The 22,226-nt window shown below is 40.3% G+C and overlaps 1 protein-coding gene across 25 annotated transcripts in view; it reads right to left on the bottom strand.

Annotated features, from left to right (window-relative positions):
* DLG2 (discs large MAGUK scaffold protein 2) overlaps positions 1-22,226 on the bottom strand; it is a 1,033,591-nt gene that overhangs the window by 5,382 nt on the left and 1,005,983 nt on the right. For 23 of the 25 annotated variants that reach the window (XM_042793308.1, XM_032990923.2, XM_042793312.1 and 20 more), the window contains 5 exons: positions 9,527-9,577; positions 8,682-8,783; positions 7,534-7,706; positions 6,725-6,834; positions 915-1,006 (listed from right to left, as the gene is read on the bottom strand). In XM_042793308.1, coding sequence (XP_042649242.1) covers positions 915-1,006; positions 6,725-6,834; positions 7,534-7,706; positions 8,682-8,783; positions 9,527-9,577 — 528 coding nt within the window. Of the gene's footprint in view, positions 1-914; positions 1,007-6,724; positions 6,835-7,533; positions 7,707-8,681; positions 8,784-9,526; positions 9,578-20,211; positions 20,254-22,226 lie in introns of all 25 variants that reach the window. The other 2 variants (XM_042793331.1, XM_042793310.1) reach the window with 1 other exon arrangement.

The following is a 22,226-nucleotide window of genomic DNA, read 5'->3' as shown; positions in this document are numbered from 1 at the left end:
ATATTGATGAAATAAGAAGGAATACTAGAGCATGGTGATGTTGTTGATTATGCTCCAACCAACGGCAGTTGTTTCCCATGACAGTGACCCATCCCACTGCTTGTAGTGAGACGACTGAGCTCGGCTAGTTTAGAGAACTGCAGCATGGTAGGTTCCTACTGTTGTAAGTTAAGATTTAAATTTCATTTAATTTAGAAACTACTTCAGTAGTAAGTAGCAGCGGATTTATAGCCTATTATTTTCCTGAGCTAGTTATAGTAAACTCACTCTTTGCTACAAAAGTTACCTAGATCAGGCCTGAACTGACAGAAGATAAAGTAACTGCAACTCAAAGTACAGTGTCTGTACCCTTAAAGCCCTTGTTCCCCCAGCAGAAATCTGGAACTGCAGTTCAGATTATGCGCACTGTCAGCATGAGGAGGGACACCTGGGAACTTCTGAGTGTTATCTACAAATACCAGTGCTCTGAGTAGGGAACTGCCTAAACCTGCCCCAAGAAAATTCTGGGGCCCAGAGCAAGTCTTAAATCTTGCTCTTTTCCAGGTCAGGAAGAAGATGCCTTTCTCTTTCCCTCCCATGATCCATAGCATGAGCTCTTGCCTTGAGCTCATGAGGAATTCTTTGCTCTGTACAAATGCAATGATGCAACACTGTTACTGACTTCATTAAAAGCAGTTTTGGGTCAGGGAAGGGAATCAAATTAATGTAAAGCTATTCCTTCAGGGCATCAAACTTCTGAGGAGCTGAACTCTTCAACTGCCCTGGAGTTTCAGGCAGACAATAGTCCCAAGCCAGGAGTCTTACTGTGGGCACACTGCACTGATATGCACTCTTGTCCAGAAACAGAGCTGATCTAGTTGTTTTGTAATAAAAAATGATACCTTCAGAAAAAAATACTTTTAATAAAAACATACCTGTAAAATATTCTCCAAATTCTTGTTCTAATTTAATTGCTCGATCATAGGTTTTCTTCGCTTGCTCCTCTGTAAGACGTTTATTCATTTCCCTAGAAACACAGAGGAAGTAATCAAGAAGTTTAGATTCTTACTAGAACAGTTTTCTAAAAAATATATTCAATTGAATCATAGATGGACTGAAATTGGAACCAGAATCAAGCAGTGAAATTCTTCCATCAGTTCATGGGCAGTTTCAGGATATTAAGTTTAATTTCTTTCTTGCATAGTATAAATGTACATTTCCAGACCTTCCCCCTGACTATTTCCAATTTTTCTGCTAAATTTTTTATTTTGGGTTCACCACTGTATACTTCCAAGCAAAATATGAGGCGCAAATCTGTTAACTGAGATTGACTTGTGGCATCAGGAACCCATGGGTAAGTCTGGGAGCCAGGAGGTCTCAAGGTCTGCACATTCAGAGCACTCCGGCCTCCAGAGCTGATGCTCCTTCACACACCTCCCCACATCCCAGGCCCACAGCTGGCTCTCACAGCTGAATGAGATTGTCCCAACTGCTGAAATGGAAGGTGTGTTTTGACTGAGATTGGTGCTTTGGAAGTGAAATCATGATTAAAGGCAGGATTCAGCACTGTGAGACTCCATAGGAGGAATCTCAGAGTCATTGTAATCCCCATAGGGAAGCCCCAGAAGGAACCAGGATGTCTTCCAGGGAGACTTCTTGGTTCAGGTGTGGACATGAGTTCCAGACAATCATGAGAAATCAAACTGAGTCTTTCTAGCAGGAAGAGCTAAGATGAGTTATTTATTTGTGTTCTCTGTTCCAGTCCTTTCTGATTAACTGTAGAGATTCCCAGTCAATTGTGTCTTGTAGATTCTAAAATATACAGCGTACCCATAAATGTAAAAACATAGACAGTGTCAATAACATTCTGTTATTGCCAGTGTTTTGTTATTTGGTGGAGTATTTCTGTTTTGACAGGGGCATTATTTAGGAGCATGAAGAAATGAGTTCTCTTGCCCACTCATCTTTTAATACCACTGTATACTTTCAAAGACTCAAGTTCCTACTTATTCAGTGCCTTACACAAATATGCCTGTAGATATCCAAATTAATTAGCAAAAATAAATAGAGTTTGCTTGTTCTAGCATTTTTCACAGCATGGATCAATTTTTCTTAAAACATGATGGAAATTTTCTGAGGCAACTGGGAAAGCAAGAGAAGGGAGCATCTTGTGTTCTACAAAAATTTGACTTAATGCCTAGCACTGAATCATATGATTATGTGGTAATGGACTGTATAGAGTAAGATATGGGTGATGCATGTAGGAAATTATGTGCATGACAGTGCATAAAAAATTATCTATGAAGTGCATAATAGTATGAACTTGCTACGGCTAACTCCTACGTGGCTTCTGAAAACACCCTGTAAGGTGTCCAGGATGCAAAAAGGTGTTTCTAGAAATGACTTAAAACTGCCTATCCATAAAACTAACTATGTAGCTGTGAACACTGCTTAGAAAACTCTCTCTGGAATTACCAATGCAATGCAGAGAGCAGGTATATAACAAGAAGGGTAAGATTCTTTAAAAAATTATGACAGTTTTTTGTGGATTATATAAATAGGTTTAATATATGCCAATTGTGTCATACATTAAATTTGTACTCCTACAAATCCTTTATTGGAAGGATTACTATCTAATTGAATGCAGGTGGGCTTCTCATGAGCTATGTCTACTTGAACATGTCTTTAGGTGACTGAACCAAAACTCTGTCTTGAAGTGAGACATAGCATTGCAGGTTCTAACTCAAACTTAACATTTTATCTCATCTTAAGGACACTCAGCCAATATTTTGGTGCTAACAATATCCTCCTTCTTCCAGATCTATTTCTGATAAATTTCTGAGAAGCCTTCTTCAAGATCCTTGAATATCAGAGGAGAAAATACAACTAAAAATATAAACAAGCATTTAAAATAATAAATACTTTGACATAAGCAGAAATTTGCATCACATATGCAGGATATAGATTTGCCTGGGGTGTAAAACTGTGCTAGTTGTATTCATGACTCCTACTTTCAGGAGAGAGGATGGAGAATGGGGAGGACCTTTATGTCCATTTTTCATGATGAATTAAAAGTGCTGTCAAACAATAGTCCTTACTATTTTTTTCCTTCCTAGCCAAGGACCTGCACAGCTGGTGAATGCAAAATATTTGCAAAGAGCTGTTCCTCCAGGCACGTTTTCATCCCCTCCCAGTGAAGAGCTCACTCAGGCAGCCTCTTCATTACTTCCAGCTCTCATCCCCATGATCCCACCACCATCCTGCTTCTAGAGAGAGAGAGGCCAATTGAGAGGTACCAACAGGGACCCCTCTGGGATTAAACCTGTGAGGTGGAGTCATGTAGAGATGGGAAAGGAAGGAGAGGGGAGAAGTTTGGTCACAGCAATTTGCTTGCCAGCACTGAATTTAATTGAAGAAAGCAGGATCAAGAGACATCCAGCTCAGTCCATGTGTGCTGGTTATTTTTACATCCAACAGCCTTATGGTCTTGCACTGCTGTGGTCATTAGTATTAGCAGGGTATTTCCAGAGAACCAGTGATAACCAAGTTTCAAGTGCAGATGCAAGCTTAATTTATGCTCCCTTCACTCTTCTTACCTTCGTTGTCACATAGGTGCAAAGGAACATATGGGTAAATGAGAAGTAGACTCTTCAGATTTAAATGTTAATTTTGCCACAAGTTAAATCTTTTGACTTTGTTTCTCTGAATCTTCTGATTAGCAATTTTTTGGTTTTTATGGTTTTACTTTGCTATTACAGTATCTTTCAACTCATTTATATGATCAGGAGTAATAGTTATGGCAGATAAACCTGTAATTTCTGTGTTGTAGTAGTTACATACATAAAAAAGACTAAGTGAACACAGTTACCCTGTCATAAAACTGTCCTCTTCTGTTCCCACAGAGCACTGGTTTACCATGTTCAGTATCTCCATACCAAAATAGTAGTATCTATTGGAAATGGGTTATATCCATTCATCTGTGGACACCCTACAATTCATTACTCCTTATGTCAGAGTATGTGTTTAGCCAGGCCCTGAGAGATTTGGCTTCATTACTAAATAAAATAAATTATTTTCACAAGCCAGGGGCTCAGAATTATGTCATTATTCTCAAGACAATTCTTTAAAAAGAGTGGTACTGTTTATATTAAAGGAGTTCCTATTTGTCTTAGAAACTCATTTTGGGTGCTGTTTGATAAGATAAATACACATCAGATAGATTAACTAGATAAAAAGATTACTTGCAAAGAGCAGGCTGCAGGTGAAAAACCAATTCAGAATGACTGAATTCATTACATTTTTCTCCTTTTTTCCAGGATTGTGTTTACATAGTTTATTTATATGTCATATTACTGAAAAATTCCCAAACTAATACTGATATAGAAGGACTTTTGCTGTCCCACAAAATTTTGAATTTCTAATTAAGGATGTCTTCCACAGGCTATGTGCAGAACAAGGAGTTCAAAGTCATATAATGGATTTCACTTTGTGTGTCTCTACTATACTGTCAACACTGAGGCAGGTTTAGATTTGGAGAGTGAAGAATATCTTACATTTGATTTATATCAGTAAGGAAAATTCTGCTAAGTCTGCATAACTTGTCTTGTCCTAAGTGAAATATTAGCATTGCTTTAGTTTAATAACAGGATGATTGTCATTATATTTTGCATCTTCATAACTTTACAGTCAATCTGTTCAAGGATTTGCTGCTTCTTTTTTTTTTTTTTTTTTTTTTTTTTTTTTTTTAATCACTCCAGATGTAATGTCAGCATTAAACAAGTACTGCAAGTGTTTTATGGATGTAAAAAATGTAGGTTAAGTTCTATCTTAAAACCATCAATGCACATGCTATCAGACCACTCTTCCCCTTCTATGCAGCAAGATAACCAGAATATAACTGAATTGTAGGGCTGGAAGAAATGTTAAGAAGTCATCCAACCCAAGGTGGCTTTGGTCAGGGTGGGGCTGTGCAAGTACCACATACTGTGCATCATTCCCTGTAATGTGGCTGGACATGCAACAACCTCATCTGCAACCTTGACCCTGGCAGGGCCAGGGAGGATGTGCACTTGGTCCTGGGATGGGGCACATTAGCAGTCTCCAGCTCTGTGACCTGATGCTTGTGAGCACACTGTTACCATAACCAGATATGCATCTGTTACAGGAAGGGGGGGTGCCTACATTTTAGCTGGGTAACAGATACCCATGGCATGACATACTATTTGCAAAGCCTTCGGTGAGGGGAAGGCACAGAATTCAAAATTTCATCTCTATCACAGCAAATTAAGCTGGTAAATTCTTGTATTACCATGAGTGTACATGGAAAACAATTGGTTACAATATATTTTATCCTGAGCTTTAACCAGTATGAAGATCACTTCCATACTTCCTCCTCAGCATTCTCTCCTTGACACTAGCTAACACCCGTTCCTCCTCCACTACCAGGCTGGTACCCAGAACCAGGCCAGTCCTCCAGCTGAGGCCTCATCCATAACGAGTAAAACAAAATAACTGTCTGTTGTGTCCTTACACAACACTGATGTTAATACAGCCCATGGTGGCAGTTTCCTTTTTTGCAACTGCATTATCCATCCATTCATATTCCTGGGCGATCCATCTCAACACCAGATGCTTTTCTGCAGTGCTATAGCTTAATTATTCCCTGCTTGTACTCGTGCATTTCATTTTCTCTCCTTTGTGCTGAATTTCATCTTACTGATTTTACACTGAGTTTTAATCCTATCTTCCAAAGTGCTTGCCACCTCACTCAGCCTTGAGTTATTCGCAAACTTTACAAAAGTACTGCCCAATTCATCATTCAAGTAATGAATGAATGAGTGGTCCCAAATAGTGACAGAGATCAGGAAATACACTTCCAGGATTTCTGTTACCCTTCTAGTTTAACAATGCCATTTTCAATGACTATGTTGTGCACACCTTCTCTAGATTCCTTTACGACTATATTTCTCTAATCTTCTATTTCACTAATTATTAATATTTCCCTAACCTGCAACTGAGAATGCCCCGTGGAGCCAGAGTAAAAATCAAGATGCCTTATAATTATTGACATCGATCTTATAACAGAAGGAAATAAGATTTATTTGATTTGCTCTTGATGCACAGATATTGGCTGCCTCTTTACCTGAGCTGTTTAACTGTTTCCTGGATCCCAGAGTTTGTCTGAATTTTGAAATTAGGTAGCCTGGTGACAGCATGATGTTGCCTTCTCTTTCCTTTTTTAAGTGTTATGTTTGCCCATCTTCAGTCCTTAATTATCCTCTTACAGACCTTCAGGTAAATGAAGGGCTGACGAAGAGGCACACACTGCAAATCTGACACAGGTTCACCCTCTGGTTCACTCCCTGTGACCAAACTCTACACCCCAAGAGCACCCAAGGCTGGATGGGACAACCCATGCTGCACGAGTCCTTGGTGAACTTGCTGCACAGGTTGGAACAGTTCACCAAGCACTGGACGGGCAGGGTGTACTGGCAGGGAGCCCTTCATGCTCCAGCATATAAGGCTGCAAGTCCCAATGTGAAAGGTTCAAAGACAATTTTGGCTTTGTTCCTTGAGATGCCAGAGTACAGCAGATGGCAGACAGGGAAAGCAAGTCCCTACTGTTCCCACTTCCTCTTGTTATTACTGATTTTTGAGGACAGGGAAAATGCAGACTCGAGATCTGTGTTGTGCCACTTGAAACTGTACTCTGAAAAAAAAAATTCTTGAAGGAGTTTATACTTACATCAGAGGCTCCCATGATTTAGGCTTAATGAAGATAGCGATGGGATAGAGTTGTGCAACTTGTAGTCGTTTGATAGCATTTCCTGACACATCGAGTATACAGTGCTTGCCCTGTTGGAAACAGATGAGGATGTGTTTAGTTTTACAGAGTTTGCTACAGATCATCCAAAATATGGGAAACAATTCTGCGATGCAGCAGCCTGGAGTGGGGCCATTACTGGCACACCAGGGAAGGGGGACCCCGGGGCTCCACTGTGCTCTTTCCTTTGCTTTGGTGATAATAGAAAATCTTCACCAGAGATATGAGAACAAAGTTGATTTTTATTTTTACTGAGATAAACTTTGGGGGGAGGTGATTTTCTTTAGAGATGAGGAAAGTCAGTTCATAAAAATAATAGGATGTCTACTTTCTTGCTGGTTAATTCAGTTCTTCTTGTGTCAAAGACTCCCTGTGTCACCTGAGGCAGTTTTTCATTTAATCTCTCTGTGCTTTGTTCTTCTGCCTCTGTGAAAGTGAGATAAGTTTATTTACCTGTCTTACAGAGCGAAGAAGGAAGGCTGTTTTGGGGTGTACTTGAGGCGCTGTGTTACATGCCTGAATCCATGGCACTACATCCAGGTACAAAAAGTGCCAAGGATGATGTCATTCAAAGTCAGAGACGCCACTTGTGGAGTCATTTTAGAGTCTATAAATATTAGGATGTCATTTTGCAGATATTTTATATTTTTGGCAAAAGACTCATATTTGCGATACAATGTGGAAACAAACCAGATCATGTTGAATGGGCAATAAAACTAGTGTCAACCTACCCTTTCTGCCACGAATCTCACAGACTGGACACTAGTTCCGTATAAATTATCATTGTACTGCCCAGCTTCTATAAATTTGTGCTCTTGGATATCTTTTTCCATTTGTTCTCTTGAAATGACAAAATGATAATCTCTCCCATCCACTTCATAGTCACGCTTTGGCCGTGTGGTATCTGCATGAAACAAAAGACAGAAGATCAAGAAGTCTAAAAACATTTAATGTAAAGTGCTGCAATCAAAGTTTGCTCAGTGAACAGTGCTGGGTCTATTGTAAGTGGAGATGCTCCACATCTGGGAGCAGATCTTTGGCTACTACATATTGTTTTCAATGGAGTGATGACAATAAAGCTGTCTTTTTAAAGTAATACCTTCTGATGTTTACCTCCAATCAATACTTACAGGCTAACATAAAACTAGGATTTACCATAATTCCACTTTTTTCAGCAGGATCACACACAAATCCCAAATACAAAATGTTTTCCAGATTGTAGATCTAATCCTTGTAGAGCGGTAAAATCAATTGCAATCTCATAAATTTAATTTAGCCTTAATTATAAGGCTGATTCTGATCTTACCTCTAGCAGTTTTAAGCTGGTGTATTTGCAGAGACTACAGTTTAAAATGAAGTAAGACTGCAATCAGGTTGTGAAATAAACACTCAGCAAGCTCTAATGATCCAAGATATAAACACTCAGGGTCCAATATTGCTTTCAGATTAGATAGGCTAGATCCCACACAAATCACAGTTTACTCTGTATTTTTATTGATGGATGCTGTGCAATTGAATTGAAACATTTTACATTTTACCAGTATTTCAAACTTTTATCTTATTTAAAAGAACACAGATTAATTGATGAGAAAACTAATTTATATAAATTGTATAAATAAATTATTTATGAGTTAGTGGCTAGAAGGCTCCTTCATTAAAAAAATGCAACAGCTGTTGAGACAATTCTTTTGAGAAATTCTTTCCAGACCTTCACAATATTTTTTTGTCTGTTTCTTTCCCCTTTTTTGTCCAATAGAAGAATTACTTTTGAGAAGATGCTGTAATCACGATTGCTGTATTCAAAGCAATTCACTTAATGTGTGGCACCAAGGGATACAGCTTACTCAGCTGTGGAACAAGGATTAAAAATCATACTTACGTGGTACACACGACCCAAATTTATCAGGGAATTCAGATATCAAATCATCGTTGATCCGGTCTTTCATAGGACCCAGAATAATAACTGGTCTGGTGTAATTAACTGAACAACAAAAAGAAAGGCACATTTTGTTGATCTTACTGGCAATAACAGTAAATCTTCCCAAAGATGCACTAACCAGAGTTGCCTTTATGTATGAATTGAAAACTCAGGTGTACATTGTATTGATGAATAATTTATTTATTAACATGGATAAGGAAAAAGGAGTGAGTACCACTCATTTTGCAGAGCTCTGTGATGGGGCATGTGCATGTAGTCAAAGTGTAGGTATTTGCTGTTGCTCAACAAGGTCACTCCCAAATGCTTGCAGATGGACTCTCTCATGAGGCATAGAAAGGATATTGCAGGATTTTTTTCTTCTCAGTTATATGAGTGCATCCCTTGTTAAATTAGGTGGGTGCGCTCCCATTTTCAGTAGCCTTCCTGTAGGTTCATCTATCCCGGTTAGAGGCACAAATCACATGAAAAGGAAAATAATAATGGCTTCCCATGTAACAATATTGCAATAAATCTAGAAAACCTGAATCACTGTTTTGTAGACTGATTAACATATTTATTAGTAAAGGCCATGAGAGCATACTGAGGAGAGTCCTAAGGATGCTAGGAAATCAGGGCTAGCGAGGGAGACCCTTAAATCATTTCTTTTGTATGCAATAGACTGAGTGGCCAAGAAAAAGGAACCACAGAGAAACGGGCTGACGCAGTGAGGCTTACTGCTCTGCTCACCTCCAAACTGTGAAATCAAAAATGTAAGGAACAGTGACAGAAAAGCAGATGAAACTTACTTTCCTGTCTGGTGACAGGTTCATAAGAAAGGATGCAGTCTTCTTGGCCTCCTGATGAGAGAAGAAAGAGAAGAGATTGAAGCTGACAAGCAACATGTCAAGTACTAAAGCCTGATAAAATGCTTCACATAGAGACAGATCAGGTTCAACACTTCTCTCTGGTAACGCTCTCACCTGAACCATTCCAAAGTATCTCATAACTTTAAAATGTGGAGACCACTTTTTTCCTTCCCCTCCCTCCCCTGCCACGTGTTACAATTCTCTTTGCTGAAATTGGGCTTTTCCAGTGATGGGCAATAATCTTAATTTATTGATTTGATAGCAAGGCTGTTTACAAGGGTAGTGCAGAAATTTAAGATGCAATTCTTTTGCTTGTCTAATTGTTAAGGCCCTAACATGCTGCTGCAGGACAAATCCACAGGCTACCTAAATTGAACAATTTTTGTCCTCAGAATATATAAATTTTGGTCGATCATCCTTCTGTGCATAACCCCAGTAGTCTGGTTTATTCACAGCCTGACAACTAGCTATGATCTATTTTCTGACCCTTATCCTTTCCCTGAACACAAACCTCAAAGCATCATATTTCACACACTTATTCGCGCTCCAATCCTGTTAGGGCAGTGCTGTTTCCTTATGGTGACATTTAAAAGCAGAGAAATTTGCCATGAGAAACACGTGGCACTATGTGGACCACAACATGGGAGCAGGTGTACAGCTCCAATGCATCACTGTCCTCTCCTCTGACAAAATGCAAGAGGAGAGGATTCTTCAACCTACTGCATGAATAATTCCTGGACATTTCTTTTTCTAGGTCACTCTCACATACTTGGTACCACATAAGGGCTCCAGCAGGTTCTAATTATGACTTAGCCTTAGTAAAGTTTAAAATTATGATTTTATTTTTAACTCAGTTCAGGGGTTTTCTCTGAGAAGATCCACAGATGGGATTTTGCAACTAACTTAGATACTACAGAAGAAAGAGTGTTGTAAGGTGTACCAGTGCTTTATAAAATAGACAGGATTGCCTTCATTTCATCTGCTTGCACACACCTGAGTCCGTATTACATTATTCTGGTGTGCTCCTGCCAAACCAATGTGGGCACATACAGGCAAAGAGTGCTGCCTGACACCTGATGGTAGGATTTAGAGGGGGCTACATCTCATCCTGAAGTAGTCCAACTGATATCTGAGTCACTCTTGAGGCTCCATTAACTATATTAACAAGATCTCTATTGGATGCAATGCCTAGCTCCCAAGTAGATACAAAACTTTTGGTGGTTTAGTCTTAAGCTGACTCCCACCTCATGAATCTAATATGTTGATAGATATTTTTTGTGATATATTAGCTAGGCAGCTGTGAGAAATGTGTAAGAAAGCTTTTCAAGTAAAAATAATGCTGTAATTAAGGACAATGACAGAAAAAAAGCATATAAAAAGTGTCCTGGTGTGTTAGGAGAGAGGGAGAACAGACAGGGCCAACTCCAACCTAGCAATGGTGCTGATGCAGCAAAGGAGAAAACATCATTTTTAGTAAAAGGAAGAAATCAGACAGCTTTTGAGGACAAGGCAATATAACATATGAAGAGCAAGGATAATGGATTTTCTTCTCTATTTGCAAATGTTTGATACTGTAATCACTTGCTTAACTTTGGCTGTTTGCAAAGTTAAAAACCTAGAATTATTGTTACTCTAGGTTTCAGGCATCAGATATATTATTTTTCCTTAAGTTTCTCTGGGAATTTTGGGGGTCATATAAAACTCAGGATGACCCATTCTCCTGGAGATAAACCAATTCACTCTCCCAGCTGGACAAGCATGCTCCTGAACTGCCTGTGCTCCAAACCCCAGAGCCAAGGCTATGCTTTCCAACAGCCTGAGAAAGTCAGTCTTGGGGTGAGCGATGAAGCCATCATGTACTAAGCATGTGGAAGGGAGCCTGTTTGTACAACTACAATCTTAAACTTGAAAATACTTGTTTCAATGGCAAACAGATCTGCAGAAGGGGATTTATTTCGACCAATTTCAGAAACCTGTATCATGATTGCTTATGTCTGAGCTAGTCCCTAGGTACCCTTTGGAGTCAGTGGGTCCCTACAAATAGGCAAGTGCTTATTCTAAGACATGAGTCATTTGACCTATTTTAGATGTCTACTTTGGGATGAGAGAAAAAGTCAGAAGGGTATGTTTTTCTCCATTGTCCCATAACGGCATTTAAACAGCAAGGTCAGATGCAGACATCTGCATTTAAACAGCAGAATCCCATGGGAGTGACAGTGACAAGAGCAACTGAAGGAAAACAGCAAATAACTCTGATGATATTGTTTCAAAATTTATCTGCGGGCTAGTATTTGGCAAAGAATTATAACCAGCACAAATAAGCCAACACAGATTTTACCTTCTGTTTTGCCCAATCTCTGGCAGACATGTCCACGTGCTAAAGCTGTTGTTACATCCATGCTATCAGTAGGGTATGGGCAATGGAGACAACTGAGCCTGTTGTTTCACAGAAGTCTTGTGAAGCTGTGGTCAGACTGAAGGCAAAGAAAAAATTCCAGCCCACTCAAATTGTGCTGAAGCTTAAGCCATTGGCAAGGGTTGCAGGGAGGAAGGAGAAACTTTGAGGCCAACTGTGACACACAGGGACTTAAAGATAGATATCTTCCTGAGCGAAGTCTCTTCAGCGCCAAGTTTCAGACTCAAAATGGAGTGCGAGCATGGGGGAAAGATGCATTATTTCCACCATTTTACTTTTCTGGAAAAAGGGCTCAGGAAGCTCAAGCTTCTATGTGAATAAAATCCTTCCAAGTGCTGTCCAAAATCCTTTAAGTCCTCAGAGGCTAATATTCATGTTAATTGTACCAGATTGTATTATTTAATGATCTTTACTCAGTTAATACTGCACAGTTTTGAAGTAGTCCATAAAGTATTAAGTATAATGAAGAGCTCTAGAGTCAGTCAATAATCGGTTTGCTATAACCTTGAGATGGCTTTGAGGTGTGAGACACAGTGTGAAATTCAGCAGGACATGGGCTTTTATTTATCATTTGACTAAGCCTCATTTACCACTCATATTAATGCCTTAATTAGCACAGGTTAGCTATATTGATCTGGAAAATCTTTGTGAAATTTAACAGACAAAACAAAAAGAGAAAATAGAAAAAGGCCTTCCTGTAGGATTTTGGCATGATCCCTTGTTCTTCAGTAAAATTCCGTCAAGTCAAAAAGAGAAGAAAAGGAAGACAGTAAGGAAAGAGGAGAAAGAAAAAGAAAGCTTTCCTAAGTGTAATATACTTATGAGAAAAATTATTGGAGGGCTTTCACTTTCCCAGGATCACTATGGCTCTGCCTTCTTTTGTTCTTGGTTTGCCTGTTGGTGATTTCTCACGCTTGGGAAGAGAAGAATAACCTAGAGTTTGTTATAACTCATAGCCTCTATAAACTGATCAGAGAGGTCCTGTGTGGTCAGGTAAGTGTCATAAGGACTACTAATTTCCTCTTTTTAAAGGGCTTTACAGTGTTTCAGAGGGGTATCCCTAAAATGGATTTAAGGTGTTGCCTCTGTTTTCCCTTTCTGATTAGGTGGCTGTGAGTCTGTCAAAGACCCAAAACCAGTTTCAGTGTAGACCTAGCAGATATCAGGCATTTTTCATTTAACCCATAAAAAAAGCCCCATTTCCTATTGTTTTGCTAGAGCATCCAGAGCTTCCACAGTGCTAGTGTAAGTGCACCCAACATGGGAGTAACGGAGCAGGAGGGCTGCTGTGAGCTGCTGTGGTGCAGCCACCGTGTAGCCAAACACCCACCCTCACCAAGCACATTATGCAGTGGGGATCCATGGATTTTGGCATCCTGCTAATGGCTGTAATTGAAAAAATCTGTAAAGAGATCTAAGGCAGTGAATAACTGTGCTGAGTTTGTGTGAGTGGTGGGGTTTTTGGTAGCGGGGGAGGGAGGCTACAGCAGTTGCCCCTGTGAGAAGCTTCTCGAAGCTCCTCTGGCTCCAAGTCAGACCCACCTCTGGCCAGGGATGAACCAATTAGTGACAGTGGCTGCACCTCTGTGATAATATATTTAAGAAGAGGAACCTGGGAGGAGGAGTTTGAGCTGTGAGGAGCTGTTGCAAGGACAGCTGTGTGAACATCAAGGTCAGTGGAAGAAAGGATGAAGTGGGAAGGTGCCCCAGTGCACCCCTCCCTGCAGCCTGCGGTGAGATGGCTGGGCCACCCCCCTGCCACCCATGGAGGTGCACAGCAGAGCAGACGCCAACAGCAGATGCAGCCTGGGGAGGAGCCCACACCAGAGCAGGTGACTGCACTCGAAGGAGAACGGGACTCTGTGGGAAGAAGAAGGCCCCACTGTTGTAGTTCAGTGCTGGGAGTATTGTAAGACATGGGGGTGACCCATCCTGGGGCAGCTCAGGAAACACCGTGGCTCGTGGGAGGGACTCACATTGGAGAAAGTTTGTGGAGGACTGTCTCCTGTGAGAGGGGAGCCAAGCTGGGACAGAGGAAGAATGTGAGGAGTTCTGCCCCTCCTGAGGGGAAAGAAGCAGCAGTACTGACCGTAACTCCCATTCCCTGCCCTTGTGCTGCTGTGGGGAGGAGGTAGAGATATCATAAGCAAATCCGAGCCCGTGAAGAAAGGAAGGGTGGGGGAAGGTGTTTTCAAGATGTGGTAATGTTTCTCACTGTCCTACTCTGTTAAGTATTGTTTTTAGTATCTGTATTAAATTCATGTTCTTTTTTTCTTCCCCTATCGAGTCTTGTCTTTTGCTCGTGACTGTAATGGGTGAGACATCCCTCCCTGTCCTTATCTTGATTCCTAAGCCTTTTGCTTTATTTTCTTCTTCCCAGGGCTGGGTGAGGAAGCGGGGAGTGAGCAACTGTGGTGCTCAGTTGCCCTCTGAGCTCAAACCATGACAATAACAAAAAAGTAGTATTTACAAAGACAACTAAAATTATTTATGATTTTAGACAAATCAAAGAGAATTCTGGGGTTCATTAAAATTTCTGGACTAATGGTGGTGGTTACCATCAATACATATGTGAAATACATGTAGATGAGCCAAATTAATTTTATTTTTGAGTTCTTGTCTGAATTTTGTTGCTTAGCTGGATCTAAAATCAAAAAAGGCTTATTTTTATGTCACCATCCATTTAGATTTTGGGCTAATGTATGGTTTACCTGAGTTGTACTTGCAAGATCTTGGAGAAATAAATTTATTGTTTTGTTTCAGCTGCACAGACTGCATTTGACAGTCAATATCCTAGCCTCTATTTGGCTTCAAATCCCTTTCCTGGACTATTTATGAAATAAACACATGATTTTTGGAAATATGTTGATAGCTATGAAATGCTGGAAATCCAATACATAAAAAGATCATCATTAGTCTGAGAATGAACTTATGACCGAAAAGTGGTCCATCAGCACCATATGTTTAAGATCAAAATAGCTTGTGAGGACATAAAATGAGACTTCAATACTTGTGCCAATTTGAGTGTGCCTGAATAATCTAGTAATCCTTCGGGAGTGTCAGAGCCAACATAAGTGTCCTAATTAATTAGTGGCCTAACATAATAATCAGGACTCCTTTGACCTTGTTCTTAGTCTTCAGTTCTCATTACAAGAGTGACTTGCTGACAGAGGGTAAAAATTTTTGCTTCTAACATTTTCCTTATTTTTAACTTTTAGTCATATTTTGCTTCTCTAGGTAATTGGTGCAATCACAACCAGTTATGCAATTAAGCTAAATAGATGTGGTAATGTGTGTGTAATTTTGATGACAGCTGAAAGAACCTTTATTGAACTATGGTAAGAGCATTACAACACATATGTAGTGGAGAGACTTGAAATTCATGGCCATTATGAAAATCATGTCCTGAAAAATAAAAACTGATGAGTCCATGTAAAAAATATGTTCTTGCAAGCTTGGTTTGAAAAAGAAATCAGAACATTTGAAGTTACAGAGCTCAAAATAAACTTTCAATCATGGTTTGATTAGCTGGTTCAGGGATAAGTCAAAGTTGGCTGCATGTATACTTATCACAAAAAGAAAAACTTTCTGCTAGACCAGGACTTTATATACCACTCTGCAAACCTGGTTTTACTGCTGAGAACAGGTACAAATCAACTAGCAGTTATAGCCATGTATTAGCATCACCACTGTGATGCAGCAGCAGCTGTGTGGCAGCTCAGCCTCTTTTAGACCAGGCCAGCATTTGTTCCTGGCTCAAAAATACTATTTACTTTTCTTTATAAAGGGCTAGATTCTGCTGTCAAATGTATTTGTGGTTCCCCCTGAAGTTAATGGAACTGAAGGTTATCTGTTGGGATAAAGAGAATCCCACTGTTGGCTCCAGCTCTTTTGCTCATTACAAACCCAGTGTTAAGAGCACTGGCAGAAGAAATCAGGTTTACTATCTGCAACAGCCTTGCTGCTAAGAAGCGGTCAAAGAATTTTCTCTTGAGACCACATAGGAGGACTTTCAATGATATTATTATTTTGAAATAAAAAGTATCTGACTTCTGTTGAGAAGTTGATTTTTTAACCCCAAAGCCCAAGACACGAGCAATACTTCAGCCAAATACTCAAATTTTTAAGTAATATATTTTTCTAAATAAATAAGAATGCGTCAGAATATCTCCTAGAAAAAGTGTAGTCAATTTGTAACCCCTCTATTAACCACTGTCCAGCGCACAGCCTGAACAGCTCTTAGAAGCCTTCAACATCACTTTGTGTAGTTGTACCCCTGGTTTGGAATGGTTCTAGGAATGATCAAGTAGTACAGGTTTTGACACTAGCGACTTTTCACTAAATGCTCATCATGAGAAGCAAAAGTTAGAGAAACATGTTAAAACAATTGCCAGAGACCCACCAGAAAAAATGCAGAACACCTCACTCTGGACTCCAACTGGCCTGTTTTTATAGGGACAAATATGAATGTCTGCAGGTGAACACGTGGCACTTGCCAGTCATTTGTTACCCATACACTTTTCTTTGTGCTGGCCAAGGTGTTGATCTGATTTCATAGAATCATAAAAGCACAGAATCATTCAGGTTGGAAAACACCTTTAAGATCATTCAGTCCAACTGTTACGTAACACTGCCAGGCCCTGTTAAATCACTTCCCTAAGCACAACATCTACATGTCTTTTAAATAACTCCAGGGATGGTGACTCAGCCACTTCCCTGGGCAGCCTGTTCCAATGCTTGATAACGTTTTCAGAAAAGAAATTTTCCCTAATGTCCAATCTAAACCTCTCCTGGCACAACTTGAGACCATTTCCTCTCGTTGTATCGCTTGTTACGTGGGAGAAGAGACCAACACCACCTTGTTACAACCTCCTTTCAAGTAGAGAGCAATAAGGTCTCCCCTGAACCTCCTTTTCTCCAGGCTAAACAACCCCAGTTCCCTCAGCTGCTCCTTATAAGACTTCTGCTCTGTACCTTTCATCAGCTTCACTGCCCTTCTCTGGACACACCCCAGCACCTCAATGTCTTCCTTGTAGTGAGGGACCCAAAACTGAACACAGGATTCGAGGTGGCCTCACCAGTGCTGAGTACAGGGGGACAATCCCTTCCCTAGTCCTGCTGGCCACACTATCTCTGATACAAGCCAGGAGGCTGTTGGCCTTCTTGACCACCTGGGCACGCTGCTGGCTCGTATTCAGCCGGCTGCCAACCAACACCCCCAGGTCCTTCTCTGCTGGGCAGCTTTCCAGCCACTCTGCCCAGTTTCCCACAATTCAGACAGTGGTGGGGTAGGCAACCCCTTTCTTCCTGTTCATTTACTGAGGAAACAGAAGAGAAAAGGGGCACTGGGACAGGGTCACAACCCCATGTAAAACCCTTGAGCTCTCCTGCAGTCTTCTATTTGCTCCCTGTGAATATTTCAGCTTCACATTTATTTATTTATTTATGTATTTTTCCTGCTCTTAGTCTGCCCCATTTCACCAGTGCACAGACTGAGGGCTAGATGAGTTTTCAAGTCAACACACATGGTGTCCTGGTAAAATAACTTGTAGTACCTCACCTTGAGCACAGAAATTCTCCTCAAAGTGGCACTACATCACACTACATCACAGCTTTGCAACATGGTTGGCTCCAAATGGAGTTAAAATAGACTTAGTTCTGTGGCTGTGACTGACGTTGGGCCCCTGCTCCCAGCTGCTCAGATGCAAATGAGAAGAGCAGAAGTAATAACCGCATGCTGTCTTATTCTACCAGCAATGAGCACCTATTATTATTTTCCTTTCATTAGGAATAAATAAATTAGAAGGCAGTGAGGAATACATCTTTAGGAAATTTTCACAGACCAGATCTGATAATTACTCTCTCACATGAGGGATATTGTTGGGCTTCTACTGTGCAGTGTCGTCTCTCAACAGTCCCACAAGGTGAGAACTGCAGTGAAATAAGATAACTTCATGACAGGCCTCATCTCTTATCTCCACGCCCTCACAATTTGTCAACTGCTCTCTCTGACCACCCTCTTCTCGTTTTCCTCTGTCTGATTCTTCTCTGTTCCTGAGTCATAATTTTTCTAGGGGAGATTTTCTGCAATGAGTTTTGCGATGGGATATACTGTTGAAATAGGGTAGGCTGGAGATCCAGAGGGTAACCAGCTGGACTCAGGAAGGCTTTAAGTCCCCACAGGAGATAAGCTGATATACCATGGCCCCGTAGTAATTGAACACACAGGATAGAGATGATATGCCATTGTGGTCATTTGAAACAGTAATTTCCAACTGGTAACCAAAGTTGCTAGTTGCCCAAGGTCATGCCTTCGAATGTCATGTCAGCACACACCAATGAATCCTTAGCATATGGAATTAGGCCCTTTGGGCACCAGGTCCTGGATTTTAAAGCCACTTTCATTTGGCATAACCTAAGATTGGCTTCCTCTGCTGCTAAATGGCATAGCTCTCCTGCGGGCAGAGAAGGAAGCCAGGCAGCACCTGCTGGACATACCAGTAATGTGTGGGGAGATCGAGCCAAGAGGATGTAGGCTGGATGCTGCTGGGGTGAGACAGGAGTTTGCCCAGATGGAAACCATTCTAGAAGAGGTGTGCCTGCCATGGGCAGTTGTTACCCCAATGCTACTTTTCTGTCCAAATATCTATGTCACAACTAACTTCCCCAAACCATTTCTATCCCCTTTCTTGTACCTCAAAACATACACTCTGTTTCAAGCTATTGCACAGCCAATGAGGAACTGGCTAATTGCCTGTATTATGATGAAATCTGGGGGCTAGCTTTTGTGGACCTGCCTCAAATGTTTTGCTGCAATCAGGCATCTCTGTTAAATCTCCTGTTTGGGACAGTTCAACAGGCATGGGATGTCCTCAGCCACCAGCCTAGATTCTCCTCTGGGCTTTTACCCTGAGCTCACCCTGAAATAAACACACCCAGAGGAGACTTGACTCATGCAAAATTTTGAAAATGTAACCTATTGACTCATTCCTGATTGTAAAGGCAGTTTGGGGAAAGAGCATCTTATATTTCAAACATAAAATCTGCCTCTCCTTCTCAATAGAGGACACATTAAAAATAAAGCAGTTCAGAATTAGATCTTGGCAGTTCAAGAGTGCCTACTGTTTTCTTGTGACTCTGGCAATTGCTTTCCAATGAAACCTTTGCAATAGAAGAGAATAACAACTAATTTACCATTTCTGAATTGCATAAGATTAGCTGTTTTACTGAAACAAACCGGTGTTTATTATCAGAGCTCAACTGCTATGCACTAAATCAAGACTAGTAAATAGGAGGTATGATATCAATGATTACCTGAACGTATGTGGGTGCTTAGCACAAGTGCTGAGCGACTGGTGGAAAACTTGATTTGCTAAGCAAATGGCTTGAAAAAATTAAACAACTGGGTGACTTAGTAAGTGGTCTATCATTTTAATTACCTTTTATTACATTTCCAGTAATTTTTTAAAATGCCATATATTTTGCTTTTCAACACTTCCAGGAAAATCGTTATATTGGTTAAATTTTGGGGTATTACTAATAATTACCTGTAACATATAATCTGCCTCTTGGCTATATGACCACATGGAGCCTGTAATTCCTACCAAATCAGGTTGCAGGGTTAAGGCCTCCACTTATAGGGAATCAGTGCCATTCAGTGGCAGTGCCTAAGGGATGAAGGTCAATCCTACCTTTTTTTGAAGATTTCAATATACATTAGGAAATCTGCCAAAATTAAGGGCTCAACCAAATTGTTGGGACTCTTTCTTAGCCCTTCATAGAGGCATGCAGAAATGAAAGTTAAAAATTGTAACCTTGTAAAGAGGATGCCTTTTGCAGATTTGACTACAGCTATGGCGTAATTTTACTCTTAAAAGATCATCAAGAAACTGCCCCCTCCCTGCTGAAATAAACTTCTTGTCACTAAACCAAATAATCCTGACTTTCCCAGGCCACCAAAAGCCAGGTTTGGTTTTATGTCCCAGAATACATCCCAAATAACAACCTTCCTCCCTTCTCTCATAAAGGTTGCCAGTTTTCCTTTATAGCTTTGTACACAAGATGTGGTCATAAATCTGAATTCCAAGCCATTTGCTCCAACTGTCTTTTTAACATTAACAGAAGAATAGCAGGGAGAGAAAGAAAATAAAAGAAGCAAACAGAACAAGCACTGCAAAGTAAAAGGACTCTAATGAAAGCAGTAACTTACTGTAGCTACTTTCACTATCGCTGGGATTAGAAGAAACATGTTCTGCAAGAACAGTACAGCAAATTAAAGAACATAACCAAGCACCACAGAGCTGCAGAAACTTAAAAGAACTGCCACAGTCATGCAAAGGTAATTGTGCAGAGAGGAAGTAAAAACGATGCAGTGATATCATCTGAAAAATCTCTGATAATTTACACAGGAAAAATGAAAGCTTTCTCTCTTGTGGCATTTCAGAAGTCTCTACATATTAGCTAGTGGTGTGTCATGGCAAAACCATGTTTTTTCTTGATGAGACAGTTAATGACATCTAAGATAAATTAATTTCAAAGTATATTATGGTCCACTTGCACCTCCCTGGAGGTCTTGCGTAATTTCATGAAACCTGAGTGTCTGCTCATTCTGCACTATCAGTAACGTGCATCCTTCATGCATTGGAACTGTTCCTGCTAAACGTCTAGCCTGTGTCCATCTTTAATCACTGTACACTGTCCCAAAGGGTTAACAAATTAACATGAAAATGGTTTTGATATCAAATATTGTAACTGTAGCTGTTTTACCCTGTCCCAAAAAAAGAAGACAAAGACAATGACAAAACTAAGGAAAAAATGGAAGATATCTTTTTTTTTAGACATTGTCTAGCTTCAGAATTTGAGCTAGAGTATGAAAACCATTACCAGACCAGTCTGGATGGGGGAATAGGAGTAGAAGCACCATCATGATGGGGCAGACTTGTGGTTTGGCAAGTCTGGTGTCCTGTTGGCATTATCATATTGTTTAAAAGAAGGTGCAATCTATATCATGAAAGTTGATGTTCCCAAACTGTAGTCAGCAGGCTGCTTATGATCACTCAGACCATTCTATATGGTCCCCAGGAGGTCTGCAGAACCACATTAATCAGTGGTTTTAATTGTATCTCTGATAGAGATGCTGATTACTTTGCACCTGAAAGATCATTTGACAGCTGAAACTCTTCAGCTGGTCCAGGACATTTAGAAGCCAATGGTATAATGGCTATACAGTGGCGAGCCTCCCTGGGTTAGTAAGAATGGGACACAGTAGTTAAGTGGACAATGGCTACAAATAAGTCACCTCCTGACAAACACCAGGAGCCAAAACTGGTCCATTATTTGTCATTAAACCAGCTGGCAGATTAGGCTCTGGGTGACCCACAACACTCACCTGCAACTGACTCTAAACATTCCCAATGAAAGAAGGAACTCATAAAAGCCAAGAATCTACTGGGATGAACCCAAAGTAGACCATGCATGGATGTCATGAAGGGAATAGTGCTAAGACTCCCGCTTCTCTGCAAGAGGCTGCGTTTCCCCCACATACTAGTCTAATGGCTCAGGGTTCATAGAGTGGGACTGATGGAGTTACTGAAGCAGCAGAAATGAGAGGGAATGATATCTGATAAAAATAATAATGGAAAACTTTGATCTTGGGCTTAGTAAGAAGCTTTAAAAAATTAAACTTACATTTTGAAGAAAACAGTATATTGACTTTTGGACATTTCATAGCAAGTTAACAAGTGTTGTTGCAGGACTCTGAAGAACTTTATTAAACAAGAACAAATATCCTTCACAATAAGAACTGTCATTAAAAACCATATCTGAGTTGAATATTAGTGAAATTTGGATGGGCGGGAATGTCTAGAGGTGTGTCAGTAATTGAAAGCTAGGTGCAATATTAACAGAGAAACTAGAGCCTATATAATACCTCTGTGCAATTTTTCCCTTTGCAATTTGCAGAATTCAGTTATCTCCTTTCAAATGGTTGGATGTTATGGAGATTTGTCTTTGTGAGGATACAGATATTGAGGAGGGTTATCAGATCAGAAGTATTCTACTCTTTAGGCAGGGAAGGCTCTCCATTTGCTGCTAATGAGCTGCTATAACACTCTAACAGAATGGTTAAAATTCAGGTGGCAGCGACATTTGGTGTCTATCACTGACAAAACTAGTCTTGCAGAACTGTTCTTCATACAAGAGATGAAGCTTTCATCTTTAAATTGT

Source organism: Tyto alba, unplaced genomic scaffold (genome assembly GCF_018691265.1).
Source record: "Tyto alba isolate M040663 unplaced genomic scaffold, T.alba_DEE_v4.0 Super-Scaffold_2, whole genome shotgun sequence".
NCBI classification, from domain to species: Eukaryota; Metazoa; Chordata; class Aves; order Strigiformes; family Tytonidae; genus Tyto; species Tyto alba.
Note: the sequence above shows the minus strand (reverse complement) of the source record. Positions and strands in the feature narration are given on the sequence as shown.